The sequence below is a fragment of the Dipodomys merriami genome, unplaced genomic scaffold (genome assembly GCF_024711535.1).
Source record: "Dipodomys merriami isolate MVZ:Mamm:240054 unplaced genomic scaffold, mDipMer1.0.p SCAF_14, whole genome shotgun sequence".
NCBI classification, from domain to species: domain Eukaryota; kingdom Metazoa; phylum Chordata; class Mammalia; order Rodentia; family Heteromyidae; genus Dipodomys; species Dipodomys merriami.
Window position 1 is genome coordinate 39,401,806 of NW_027202715.1, and position 13,905 is coordinate 39,415,710.

The window sequence follows — 13,905 nt, forward strand, 5'->3', positions numbered from 1 at the left end:
CGGCAGGTGCCTAACAGCTGTTTGTCTGCCACAGGCCGGGTTCCAGAAAAAAGAGGAGGGGGTCGTAAGCGCCTTCAAAATCAGGAGCCAATTCTCCACCCCCCTGAGCACAGCCCCGCTCCCTGGCTACTGCCCAAAGCTGGCCGTCATCTGCTCTGGGTAATAAGTATTTGTATGGCGATAATTACAGCATTTGGGAAGAAAATCCCATTAAGCAAGAGCCCTGCTGAGCTGCTAATGCCGGCACAGAACTGGAGGCGGCAACTCGGCCAAACGCCCGTCCGCCAGTCTGCTCCCAATCGTGCAGGAGCTGCCCGGCCTCGCTGCGCGCCCTCGCCAGGCCCCAAAGCGCGTGGCCGCCCCTGCTGGCAGCCTCAGGCGGCCTGGGCCACCGACGGCCTGCTCCGAACCCAGGGAAGGGGAGCCGGTGCCGTGTGTTTGGGGGCTCCTAGCAGCTGCCTGGTGAGGGAAGAGGAGGGCCAAGCCTGGATCCGGCACCGTGTCTCAAGTTCCCACCAGGCCATCTCTTAACAACAACGATAATAGCACCATTTATTGGGCACTGGCTGTCTCTCTGCCAGGCCCAGCACACATTTAGTCCTCAGACCCGCCCTTTGAAGCAAGCCCTATCACCACCCCCACTTTATAGGCAGGAAAATGGGGGTTCTGGGAAGTACTTTCCTCCTAAGCACTTATCCCAGTTTGCAATTATGTGTTTATTCTCTTATTGTGTCGTTTATCTCTCTTTCCCCTACTGGACCGAAACTTGGGGGGAAGGGGGAGGCAGGGAGAGGCCAATTTTTTCTGCTCAGCCCAACAGCAGCTATTTGTTGAATGAATGAATGCATGAATGAATGCATGAATGAATGAATGAATGAATGAATGCCGGTGGCTCTCTCCCACCCTGCAGAGCAGCAGGTCCACCCCTGACCCCTCCATGCCATGCACTCCAGCCCATCACAGGAGGTGTGCTGCACAGCTCTGCCGCACTACAATATCTGCCACGGTCTCCAAATTGTATAGTGGGAAGAGGGGTCCCCAGGCATTGACCACACCCTCAGAGAGGACAATCCAGCAGAGCAGCCTGTCCAACACTCAAACCCATACCTCTGGAGCTCCCTTCTGCCCCACCCAAACCCTCCAGCCTTTAGTTTGGGCTTCACAAATAACAATATTAGCACCCGGTGATTGAATCACAAGGCATTTTCACAAGCACAAGTGAGTCACTGTTTTATTGCATAAAAGATGTGATTTCCAGAAGCCAATGGCAGGTAGACCACCAGCCACATGCTACACATGGCACCTGCCCCTCAATGTGCCATGCCCGTGGTTTTGTCCCCTTCTACATGTGGGGAAATGGGGTCTCAGAGCAGGTAGAGGGACAGCCCAGGGTCCAGCAACAAGCCTAGCACACTGCTACCACCCCAATGCCTATGAGAGCGGGAGTTCCCCATCTGCTAGGAGAAAGGCCTCTGCTGCAAGACAGCACCATCTCTGCCCAGATAGCCCAGGCCAGCCAGGCCTTAGTGACGGATTTGGCTTTGCTGGCCCCTGACCGCCATCACCACAACCACTATCCAGTCATTATTTGGAATTCCAAGCAAGTTCTCCAGACCATCAGTCCTAGGATGCCCTGGACAATCTCCTTTGGGGACTCCCAGTCTCAGGGGGTCTCTGCCCAGAGGAGCCATGGGCCTCCTAGACCTCTGTAGCTTGCACAGGGAAGGATGGACAAGTTGCAGATGAGGCAAAGGGACATAAAGAAGATAGTATGAGGGCTGGGAAGGTGGCTCAGTGGTAGAGCGCTTGCCTTGCATGCTCAAGGCCCTGGGTTCGATTCCTCAGCACCACATAAGCAAAAAGAAAAAAGCCGGAAGTGGCGCTGTGGCTCAAGTGGTAGAGCACTAGCCTTGAGCTGAAGAGCTGAGGGACAGCGCCCAGGCCCAGAGTTCAGGCCCCACGACCGGACCCAAAAAAAAAAAAAAAAAAAAGAAGATAGTATGAGAGCAGGACCCCAGACCTGACAATGTTCTGGGCCAGGGAGCAAATGGAAGCCAGCAGGCCTAACTATCCCACTTTGCTTAGATGGCCTACCACAGGACCCTCTGCACACATGCTAACCTCAAATACAAGCACCCTGGGAACAAGAGCACATACTCACTATAGTCCTAAAGGATTTATGTGGGGTTTTTTTTGTACTGGCACTACAGCATGAAGTATGAGCCTCAGGCCCTGGCTCAGCTGGCACTCTACCATTTGAGCCACTCTTCTGCTTCCCAGTTTTTACTGGATAATTGAAGATAAGAGTCTCTTAGATTTTTCTGCCCAGGCTAGCTTCAAACAGCAATCCTCGTATCTCAGCCTCCTGAGTAGCTAGGATTCCAGACATGAGCCACCATTGCCCCTGCCAAAAGGGTTTTTTTTAATCGGGGGTGAGGGAGAAATCAAACTGAAAGTCAAGGTTTTCCAATGAAAGAAAAAAAGTTTATAGTGGCCATGACTAGGTCCCTCGCAGGCTGATTCCCTACAAAGAGATGATACTTCTACTTCCCAGGCCTCCTCCAGCACCTCCCACATTTTAATTGTTCCATTACAGTAAATTATTTAGCATCCCTTCTCCACCAGGGGCCCCCCAGCCCTGAGGCCCTTCTGGCTGAACCGATTTCCTCAGCTGCTCTGGGCCCTAGACAATCTCTTCCCAGAAGTCACTGCAGCCAGCCAATGACAATTTCATCCCACTTGAGGGGATAGAGCTGGACCAGGAGGTATGGAATATATGGTCATAAAGTTGCGAGGCCTCCCAGGCTGCTGCAGAAGCTGCCCACAGGACAAAAAGCAAATGCACAGCTGCAGTGTTTGAACATTTCACAGCCTCTGAGGAAGATGCTGACCAGGCTCCAGAACTGCCTGACACCCGTATTGATGAGAGAGAGCATTTGCCAGTTATTTTGAGTCTGCCTGGGTGCTCACCAAAGCCTCTTTCAGGACATTCTCTTCCTCCTCCAATGGCTCTTCCGAGGCCTGCCTGGTAAACAGGCTCCCTCTGCCTTCCACACCGAGTCCCAGCCCCAGAAGCTGTATACACAGTGAAGCTCAGCCCTCTTCCAGCTCCTCCAGGATAATGCACCCTGGGTTCCCACCCCAGAAGTCCCCAACAGAGAAGTCCAGAGAGAGAAAAGCCCTCTGGGCCCTTCTCATATCCAATGGACATCACATGATTCAACCCCAGGGACAAGCTGGTCCATTTGCCCATCAGGCCAAGCCTACTCACAGCTGCAGGCTTTGTTCATGCTGTTACTCTCTCTTTTTCTTCCCCTCTCTCCCTCTCTCCCTCTCTCCCTCTCTCTCTCTCTCTCCCTCTCTCTCTCTCTCTCTCTCTCTCTCTCTCTCTCTCTCTCTCTCTCTCTCTCTCTCTCTCTCTCTCTCTCTCGTGACAGCTGGAGAGTGAACCCCAGGCCTTGTAGATACTAGACAAGCACTCTACTACTGGATCTCTTCTCTCTTTTTGTTTTCATTTCTGAGACATGGTCTTGCCACTACTTTTCCTCAGGCTAGCCTTGAATTTCTGATCCTCCTGCCTCTGCATCCTAAACTGCTGAGGGTACAGGCATGCACCATCGTACCAGATATCATGCTGTTATTATATGTGTTGCCTGCTCTCTCTACTTAGGAAAACAAAAACAGAAAATCTCTCACCCCTGATCAAGCATCCCATCCTCTGAGAAGCAATTCACCCTAGAAAAATATTTATTGTCCCAATGTTCTCACAGCTCCATCACATTGCTGGCTGCTCCTCTCCTTAGAGCTTCTAGTTAAAGGTTCCCTGCCCAGTTCTCCAGACCATGTGCCCTTGCAGGCAAGGACAAGCTCTCTCATGGGTCCTCAGCACCCATGATACTTCCTGGCTTTGCTAACATTTTCTTAATTTAAAAAAATGAGACTTAGTTAAGGCTCACACCTATAATCCTAACTACTCAGGAGGCCAAGATCTAAAGATTTGGTTCAAAGCCAGCCTGGGCAGGAAACTGTGAGAGACTCTTATCTCCAATTAACCACTGAAAATCTGAAAGTGAAGCTATGGCTCAAGTGGTAGAACACCAGGCTTGAGCAAAAAGGCTAAGGGAAAGTGAACACCCAGGCCCTGAGTTCAAACCCTAGTACCAGCACAAAATACTAATAATAAGAAGAAGAAGACTGCCCTCCCTATTTTTATCACCTAGATTCTCACCGGGTAAGTACCAGGACATATTAGGTACTTCTCTGCATATTACCTCCTCCCTTCTCAAGAACCAAAGACTGAAAGTCTCCCTGATCCCATTTTCCCAATGGGAAGACTCTAAGGCTCAGAGAAGACCCCAAGTCACACTGCTCATCACTGACAGAGCTGCAGTTTCAACCCAGGTGCCGCCGCCACTCCCACGACCCCAACTCCTTCCTCTAGATTAGGAATTTTTACTTCATCTCTATCTGACTTAAAGAATTTATAAAAGTCACAACAGACAATATCCTAAACACTCAAGGTCATGAGAAAACATGGATGGAGAACACTTGGACATTCAAGATATCCCAGCGCAAAGGCGAGGGGCGCATGTGTCTCACATCTAAGCTGCTGCCAGGGTAACAGCAGCAGGAGACATGCCCCAGTGGACAAGGCAAAGGGAACAGGGAGTAGGTCCAGAGGGACCAAGCCTAGCGGTGACCCGGCAACCTCAGGGTCCTCTCAACAGATCTTCGATGCTCAGTTTTTCTCCAGGTCTACCCAAGGAAATACATGGACTGCCAAGAACACTGGGTTTGGTCTCGCACCTTCCCTCATCATCCTTTACCAGCCTCACAATACAAATACACACACACACACACACACACACACACACACACACACACACACACACACACACAGAGTGAGATCTTTTACCATCTAGATTGCATGCAGATTGCAAATTCTCTAACTTGGGACTGTCTCCACCCCAACTAAGAAGAGTCTGGGGCAAAAGTGTGTGTTCACTAATTGTTGGCTTTGGTACAAAGTTTGATCCAGGCAACAGCTCTCCCCAGGGTCAGATATCAGCTTTTGACCAGATGAGAGCCATGAAAATGTGCTCCAAAGTTACCCAAATATATCAACCTTTCCTGAGAGCCACTGCAGTCCTCCAAGAGCATGGGGTTTGAAAGGAGCTGCCAGTCTGCTCAAGTCCTGATCAAAAAAAAAATTTTCCTGGTGCCTTCACCTCTGTGAGCAGTACAAAGGTTCTGCCTGTGACCAAAAACCTACACTCACAGCCTACACATGTGGTCCCCCACAAACTCATACTACTAAGGTGCCCAGAGATGCTAGGAACCCACAGACACCCAATCTGCAAATTAGCAAAAAATATATTATATTATGTAGATCTTTAAATACACACACACACACACACACACACACACACACACTAACAAAGCTCAGCATGTCTAGAAAGGATCCAGTTTCCTGAAAATTTACAAGTAAAAGAGAAATGACAGAGGGAAGAATTTACATTTTTTATGACTTGTCATCTTTAACCTAGTGCCTCCATCCAAGCTCCTGATCTCTTATTATTTAAGGGGCTCCTTCTCCAAGTCACACCCACCCACTCTGGGTCCTGAATTTAACATGCTCCAAGCCCCAAACCCAAAGCCTTCATTCAGGTCCCATTGTCTGCCAGGATTGGGGCTGGCTGGCGGGGAAGGAGGCCACCAGACACCTGGCATAGCGAGAATCCTCAAGGTAAACAATGGAGAAAAATGAAGGGGGCAGAAACTTCAACTCCATGGCACCATGCTGCCCAGGGCCAGGCAGCAAGCCGTCGGTCCAAACCTACACAACCAGTCAGAGCACACAGCCCAAGCCCCCTGTGTCCAGGAGGAGACACGGTGCCGGGCAGTGTGGGCAGCGTCTCTCCCCGCGCTTTGCTTTGGGGCTCCCATCTTTGCTTTGGGGCGCCCTGGAGGAAAGTGCTGGTGCAGTGGGAAGGGCCTGCCAGTGCCGACCTGGGGGGCAGGTGTGAGGATGGGCTGACAGCCCGCCGCAGGGAGCTCTTTGAATCCCGGGGAAGGGAAATCGGAGCGCACCCTGGCTCTGGGCTTCAGACTGGGGAAAGATCCCCACTAGCTCTGTCCGATCCATTGGCCCCAGCAATCTGGCTCCCACCCTGGCCCTCGGTTGCATCGGTTGCATGGCTGGTAGGAGGGCAACCTGGGGGCTCCCCAAGCCGAGGACGGGGACTCATACTCACAGGCGCTCGGTGTTCCGTGGGATGTTCTTGGGGATGGCCTGCAGCCCAGTGCCGTGGCAGTCCACCGTGGTGCCGGTGCAGGTGCAGAGGGCGGGGCACGCCGTGGCACCCAGGCGCCACGCGACTGCCCACAGCAGCAGCAGCCAGAGCTCTGGCCGGATCAGCCCCGCCAAGGTCCCCCACCGGGGCATCAGCGCCATGGTGCCCTCACCGGTCCCGTGCCAGACGGCGGCAGCTGCTGACCATCCCCGTCCGGGGAGGCTTCCAGGTGCAGCCCCCGCGCCCAGCGCCGCAGCCCTCGGGCGGAGCGCTTCGCCCGGGCGGGCTAGGAGGCACCGGGCTGCCCCGGCCACGCGCCCGGGTGCGGGCGGACGGAGGAAGGACGCCCTGGACAGGGAACGCGCGGATCCTCTCCGCTCCTCTCTGGATCCTCTTCCTCTCTCTCCCTCCCAGCTCCCAACTGACTGCTGCGAGGAGGAAAATGGGCAGGCCCCGCGCACGCACCCCGCTTGCGCACGCACACGCGGGCGCACACACACACCACACACACACACTCACACCCGCACCATCGCTCCCACCCGCCAGTCATCCATCAAGCAAAAAGCACACATCCAGGGCCAGACTCCTCCCCGCCTCGCCCTCCCCCCAGCCCCGACCACCGCCCCCTCCTCCCGGCTGCTGAACCGCGTACAGTTTCAAAGATGGAACTTCCAGGCGCCGCCAGCGGGCAGGAGCTGCGGAGGTATGGGGGGGGGGGGAGCGGGGAGGGGGCTACCCACACACTCACACTCTCTCTCTCTCTGACACACACACACACACACACACACATACACACAAGGGTTCAAGATAGTCCAAAGAAGGAAGGTGGTTTTTTTTTTTTTAAAAGAAATGTTGGCTGTGTTCCTGGATACCTTCCCTGGGGCCACAAACACACTTCACATCCCCAAGGTCCCCAGTCCCCACCGTACTTGCTGTCAGTTGGGTGGAAGGAAGGCTCTGGCCCCAGGTGGTCTCTCCACGCCACTACCTTGCAAAAGCCGCAGGCCAAGTACAGTCTCCTCTCCTTCAACACACATTCTCCCCAAGATGGCAGTACCCTATTTCTCCCCAGGAACACGAGTAGTGGGATAGGATTAGCCCTGCACTGGACATTCATAGACAGAAGGGGTCTTCTAACTAGGCCTTCTTGGCTGGGGGGGTAGAGGGAGGGGGAGGGAGGGGGAGGGAGGGGGAGGAGGAGCAGACAGGGTATCAGTGGGACTGGGTGGAGGGGACAAGGGTGTCAGTGGGGCCTTGGGAATGCAGCAAACATCTCCCTCCACTCACACTCCTGGCTCCTCCATTCCTGACAGATGGAAAGAGAAAAAGAAACATTCCATCCTATCATCACAGGGCAGCAGAGAGGGCTGGAAAGGGGCCAGGCAGCCTGCTGGGGTGAGAAGTACTCCCAGGCCCACCCATAAAGGACTCTAGTCCCTGCCCAGTGGCCAGGGACTTACTCTGATGTAGGTTTCAACATGGGTAAGAATGAGAATTATAGGTGGAGAGAAAATTCTTCTGAACTCCAGAAAAGATAAATGTCTTTGCCAAATCAAGGACAGCTATGTCTTGATGGAGTTTTAGGGACCAGAGCCTGGTCTGTGCATCTGGGCCTGCTGTACAACTAGAAGGCACCCTGTGCACAGCCTGGGGAGAGGAGGTGACAATCAACTCAAGAATCACCTGCGGCTATGATGTCCCCCATCCCAGAAGGGCTGCTCCTGGAGCCCTGGACATGGAAGTTTGTCCTAGGTGCTAGTGGGGAGATACAACAGGCTTCACAAATATAGAACCCTATCATCCACAAAGTACCCAAGGCTCATTTTCCCCTTGTTTTCTCTTCCATCTGGATACATTTTTTTTTTCAGGATCTCCATTGACAAAGTATAGGTAGAACTGTGGACTGTAGGTCAGACCCTCCATAGGTGTTTATAGGCTTCCAAGAGTTCTTTTAAAAGTATTCATGCACCTTCACCAAGCACTGGTGGCTCACACCTGTCACTGAGCTACTCAGGAGGCTGAGATCTGAGGATTGCAGTTCAAAGTCAGCCCAGGAAAGGAAAGTTTGTGAGACTCTTATCTCCAATTAAGCACCAAAAAAAAAAAAAAAAGCTGGAAATGAAGCTGTGACTCTGGTGGTAGAGTGCTAGACTTAGTACAAAAGCTCAGGAACAGTCACAAGGCCTGAGTTCAAGCATATTCTCTCTCTCTCTCTCTCTCTCTCTCTCTCTCTCTCTCTCTCTCTCTCTCACACACACACACACACACACACACACACACACACACACACACACACACACACACAGAATATTTATGCAGCCCTACAACTCTGCACAATGCACCCCTGTGAAGGACTTCTATCTGAGCTGTGGACTCTTGAGTATTGATTCAGTAACTCAAGGAGGGGGCTTTTTCAGGGGTCCCCACATGTTGTAATTGTAAGGAACCTTCCTACAAAGTCAGGCCTAATCTGGAAGGGCCAGGATCCTCTGTCTTGCAAATTTCAAGTCTTTCTCCATGGTCTACCCAGCCCAGGGCAGTGAAATCTTCATTCCTCTGTGCCTGCTGCTTTGTTTATCCCTTGTAGCTGGAGCTCTGTTTACACTTGCAGCTTTTTCCCCTCCTTCCTGACACATCCCCGGAGGGCAAAGCCAACCATACCCACCCCTTGATTCCTCACTTTGGCACCTACCCCAGCACCTGGCACTTAGTAGGCCTATCACACTGGCAGCACTGGTTGAAGACACCTGGTCTCCAGCCTTCTGCTCCAGTAGTGCCACATTCAAAAACTCTCTCCCCCCCATCACACACACACACACACACACACACACACACACACACACACACACACACACACACACACACACACAGTGTCCCATAACCTCTGAGGCCCCAGGAAGCCAGGACCCCTATGGAGAAGGGAAGAGTGTTGATTAACCAGGCGACATGCCCTAGGGTCTTAGAATGGCAAGGAGAACTGGTGTGAGAAGGGGTAAAAAGGGGAGGGTGCAAGATCAGCCTTTTCTGTGGCTCCTGCCCTAGAAGCTTCCAGACCAGCCTGGCCAGTGTCACCCAATCAGGCCCTGAGCCAAGTTGTCCAGGCCTGGCAAAGCCTGGCCTTTCCTTTGAAGGGAGGGAAGGAAGGAGGGCCCCTCAGCCTCAGGACAAAGACTACCCCTGCCAGCTCATCACGGGAGGCCCTGCCCCAGCAGCTGGGCAGCTCCCCAACTTGGCTCCCATCCCTGGTTCCTCCACCCCAGAACCTGGCGGGCTCCCCAATTCAGGAGGCAGCTCGCCATGAATGAACACAGCTCATTAGCGTTCCCAGCACATTTACTCGTTAAACAACCGCCTGGCCAGCCACACACCCCAAGTCTCCCCCCACCCCCCCCCCTCCCACACACACACTTTGCTTTTTCAATTTCCTCTCCCATGCCCCTCCCTCCGGCAAGACTCCCTACCCCCTCCCTCTAGCCCAGGCCACCTGCTCCCTCTGCATGGTTGTGGTGGAGCAAGCTTAGTGCATTGCTTTGGCCAGGAAGGCACCACCAAGCCAGAGCTGCCCACCAGCCACTGGCAGGGCCACCCCTCGAGGAACACTTGGGGTCAGGTTTCCCCATCCCAGTGGCATGGGTCATATGCACTTGGCAGTAGAGGGTCACCTTCTGCCTGTGACTCCAGGAGAGGGAGCCCTTCCTCCAGCTTTGGCATGGGTCCTACCCCACCTCCACCAGCCCCTGCTACAAGAAGAAAAGCTAGAGGACACTGCAAAAGGCAAAAACAAGGCAGAATGCCTGCCATCCTAGCATGACATCTGTTAACTTACTGAGTCCTGATGGGCTCCAGGCACTGGACCAGGATTCAGTAACTCACTGGGGAATAGAATGGACCTGGCTTTCCAAGAGCCACAGCCAGAAAAGGAACAGAAGAGAAAATGGGAACATTCTGGTATGTGTGGTGACTGGAAATGAGTGAGAGTCCAGAGCTGAAGATTCCCTGTGGGACGAGGCACTTAAGCAGTCCTGAAGGATCCACAGCGCGCGCACACACACACACACACACACACACACACACACAAACACACGAGACAGGCTTTCCTGGTATCTAGGGCTGCAGAAGGTAAGGGACAGACCAGGGGCAGCTCTTCAATGACCTGGGCCCACATAGGGCTGTACTGGGACCTACGCTCCATCTGGCCTGTCCCCATGTTCAAACACATGCCTGTGTGAACATACACTGTCTCTGGGCCCTGGCTGCTTCCAGAGAGAGGACCTGAGTGATAGCAAAGGGACAGTTGCAGCATTGCTTCTGTCTTTTTATTTGAGAACTTTGTCCTGGATAGTACAACCTAACTCCTCACCATCACCAATACTTCCTGGGATCCACTCTCCAATCCAGAATCTTCCCTAGGGATAGGAGACATTGTGATTGGAATGCAGGGGATTCCAGAAGCCATTCTCTTAAAAAAAAAAAAAATCAAGGCCTGGTATGCTGAGTTAATGAGTTTGAACTTGGACCTATCCACTCCAGGGAGGCATTGAAGGAAATAGTCTGGCAGAGACCATGTGTGTGAAGCATGGTCTCCAAGTTCCACACATACCCATTAGCAAGGATGAGGCACATCAAAGAGAAAGATGGTCAAGGGGGAAGGGTGAGAACATGATGCCAGAGCCCAGGGGGATTAATAAAGCATTACATCCATACGTCACTTCCTTGTTGGTAGCTCAGAGAAGGGGAGTGACCATTCTAACTACACATAGCAAAGCAGATGCAGAGGTGAGCCATGAATGATTTTCTGTGTTGGGCCCCATACCTGGCAAGAACACAACATCCAACCTTTGGCATTTATGCCAACCTGTCCCTGAGAGGTCTGTGCCAACAGAACTCTAGATATTTTCCCTTAAGTCTCTAAAACTCTGGATTCACAGGAGATGGGACTGCTTGAACATCTCGATGGCAAAATTTGAAGCAGGGAAAAACTCCTAGGCTTGAGATCTTGGACTTTACTAGCCTACAGGGCATTAACTCTGGCCAATAAGAACCATTGAGAGCAAGAAAGAAGCAGAAGGGAGGGAAGAAGGAAGAGAAGGAAGAGAGAATGCAGAGAGCAGCCCAGCACAGGTAGCAGTAAATGCGTCCATGCATTTACCAGATATTGTTTGCATGTCAACTATAAGACAGGTGCTGGGAACATAAGAGATTTTCACTTGGGTGCATCAGCCTTTTAGCATCTTATTCAGAGTATTTATCAGATTTGAAATGTTTTCAACCATTATTTCTTCCAGGTGTTTTGGTTTTTTTTTTTTTTCCTGTCCCCTCTCCTCTTCTATTTGGGAACTCAATCTGCACAAAAATTAGACCCCATGAAATTGTCTCATAGTTCACTGATGCTCTCTTCAGATTTTTCAGTCTTGCTTCTCTCAGTGCTTCACTTAGTAAATTTTTTTGTTTTTGTTTTGTTTTGTTTTGTTGTCAGTCATAGGGCTTGAACTCTGGGCCTGGGTGCTGTCCCTGAGCTCTTTAGCTAAAGGCGAGTGTCCTACCACTTGGGCCACAGCTCCACTTCCAGTTTTCTGGTGGTTAATTGTGGATAAGAGTCTCACAAACATTCCTGCCTGGGCTGGGTTTGAACCAAGATTCTCAGATCTCAGCCTCCTGAATAGCTAGGATTATAGGTGTGAGCCACCAGAGCCTGGCTAGTGAGGTTTTGGGGTTTTTTTGTTGTTGTTTGTTTGTTTTTGGGTCCGGTTGTGGGGCCTGAACTCTGGGCCTGGGCGCTGTCCCTCAGCTCTTCAGCTCAAGGCTAGCGCTCTACCACTTGAGCCACAGCACCACTTCCGGCTTTTTTCTTTTTTCTTATGTGGTGCTGAAGAATCGAACCCAGGGCCTCATGCATGCAAGGCAAGCACTCTACCACTGAGCCATCTTCCTAGCTCCGCTAGTCAGTTTTTTTAACTAGTGTTATCTTTAAGTAGTTGTACAAAGGAGATGCCACTTACCAAAGCAGCATATAAATACTATATATCTTGATCAATGTCACCTCTTTTATTCTATTTTTTTTTTCACATAAGGGGTAGGTTTATTCAGTAGACCTGCTGGGACCAGGCAAGGTTGGCACTCCACGTGTCTGGGAAAGGCCTGGGAAAGAGAGAGAGCTGGGAAAGGGAGAGGAAAGAGAGAGAGAAGAGCTAGAAAAGAGCAGAGAGAGGGCGTCTGGGCCTGGGCTAGGCCTTATCTAGGGTATGGGTGGAGAAAGGTGTGGCCACATCAAATTCAGATGTGACCTCAGCGAATGCAGATGTGACCTCTTCCAGGTGTGCCAGTTGCCTAGGTAACGCAGGTACTGGGTGAAGACTTTATTCAGTAGACCTGCTGGGACCAGGCAAGGTTGGCACTCCACATGGCTAGGAAAGGCCTGGGAAAGAGAGAGAGCTGGGAAAGAGAGGGGAGAGAGAAAAGAGCTAGAAAAGAGCAGAGAGAGCAGAGAGAATGTCACTTCTTTTAATGTTCTCAACCATTCCTCCCTTATCCATCCCTTCCCTCACTCATTTTAATTTTGTAGGATATGCATTGAATTCTTGTCTGAATTCATTTAATGAGTTTCTATTGCGGTGTTTCTACATACATTCATTCTTCTGAAGTGCTTAACCCACTGCTAATCCAATCTAGTACAATTTTCATCTCAAACATTTTTCATCTCTAGATAGATCTCTAGATCTATTTGAGGATTTTTTTTTTTCAGTCGTGGAACTTGAACTCAGGGCCTGGACGCTGTCCTTGAGCTCTTTTGTTCAAGACTATTGCTCTACCACTTTGAGCCACAGCACTACTTCCGGTTTTCTGGTGGTTAATTGGGGAAAAGAGTCTCACAGGCTTTCCTGCTAGGGCTGGCTTTGAATTGCGATCCTCAGATATCAGCCTCCTGAATAGCTGGGATTGCAAACACAAGCTGCCAGCTCCTAGCTTATTTGCATTTTAAAAAATATCTTCCATGTGTCTTTTTTTAAAAAAACATTTTCATGTCTTCCTCCCCTTGTACACATATAGAATATAGCTGTAATCTTCTAATTCTATTATCTGCATTATTTCTGGGTCAGCACTTTGGTTTTAGGTTTTGTTGCTTTGTTTTGCTTGTTTGCAGTACTAGGGCTTGTACTCAGGGCCTTACACTTAATAGGCTGATGCTCTATCACATTCCAGCCTTCTAGGCCAGTTTTAGTTAGTTGATTTTTCTCTTCATTATTGATCACATTTTTGTAGTTTGATTCCTAGATGTCAGATTAGATGCCAGATTAAATGCCAAATCATGTGAGCGAGATGTGTGTGTTAGATTTTTTTGTTGCTGTTTTAATTTTTGTTTTATTTTTTGAAGTAGGGGGAGGGTCTCCCTATATTGTTTAGGCTGGTCTTAAACTTGTGGGCTCAAGTGATCTTTCTTGTCTAATCCTCTCAAAGAGCTGGGACTACAGGCATGATTGGCCTGATTATTTTTGTATTATTAACATATATATTCTATGAAAGTTTAATCCTCAATATGAAAAAATGAATGGATGTGTCTGTGTGTGTGTGTCTGTGTGTGTGTGTGTGTGTGTGTGTGTGTGTGTGTGTGTGT

General features: G+C 50.8%; 1 protein-coding gene across 1 annotated transcript in view; it reads right to left on the bottom strand.

The window, feature by feature from the left end:
* Positions 1 to 6,745, bottom strand: part of LOC138826176 (slit homolog 1 protein) — a 148,113-nt gene extending 141,368 nt beyond the window's left edge. The window contains exon 1 of the mRNA XM_070021325.1: positions 6,255 to 6,745. Coding sequence (XP_069877426.1) covers positions 6,255 to 6,454 — 200 coding nt within the window. The 5' untranslated portion in view covers positions 6,455 to 6,745. The remainder of the gene's footprint in view (positions 1 to 6,254) is intronic.
* Between the last annotated feature and the right edge of the window lie 7,160 nt (positions 6,746 to 13,905).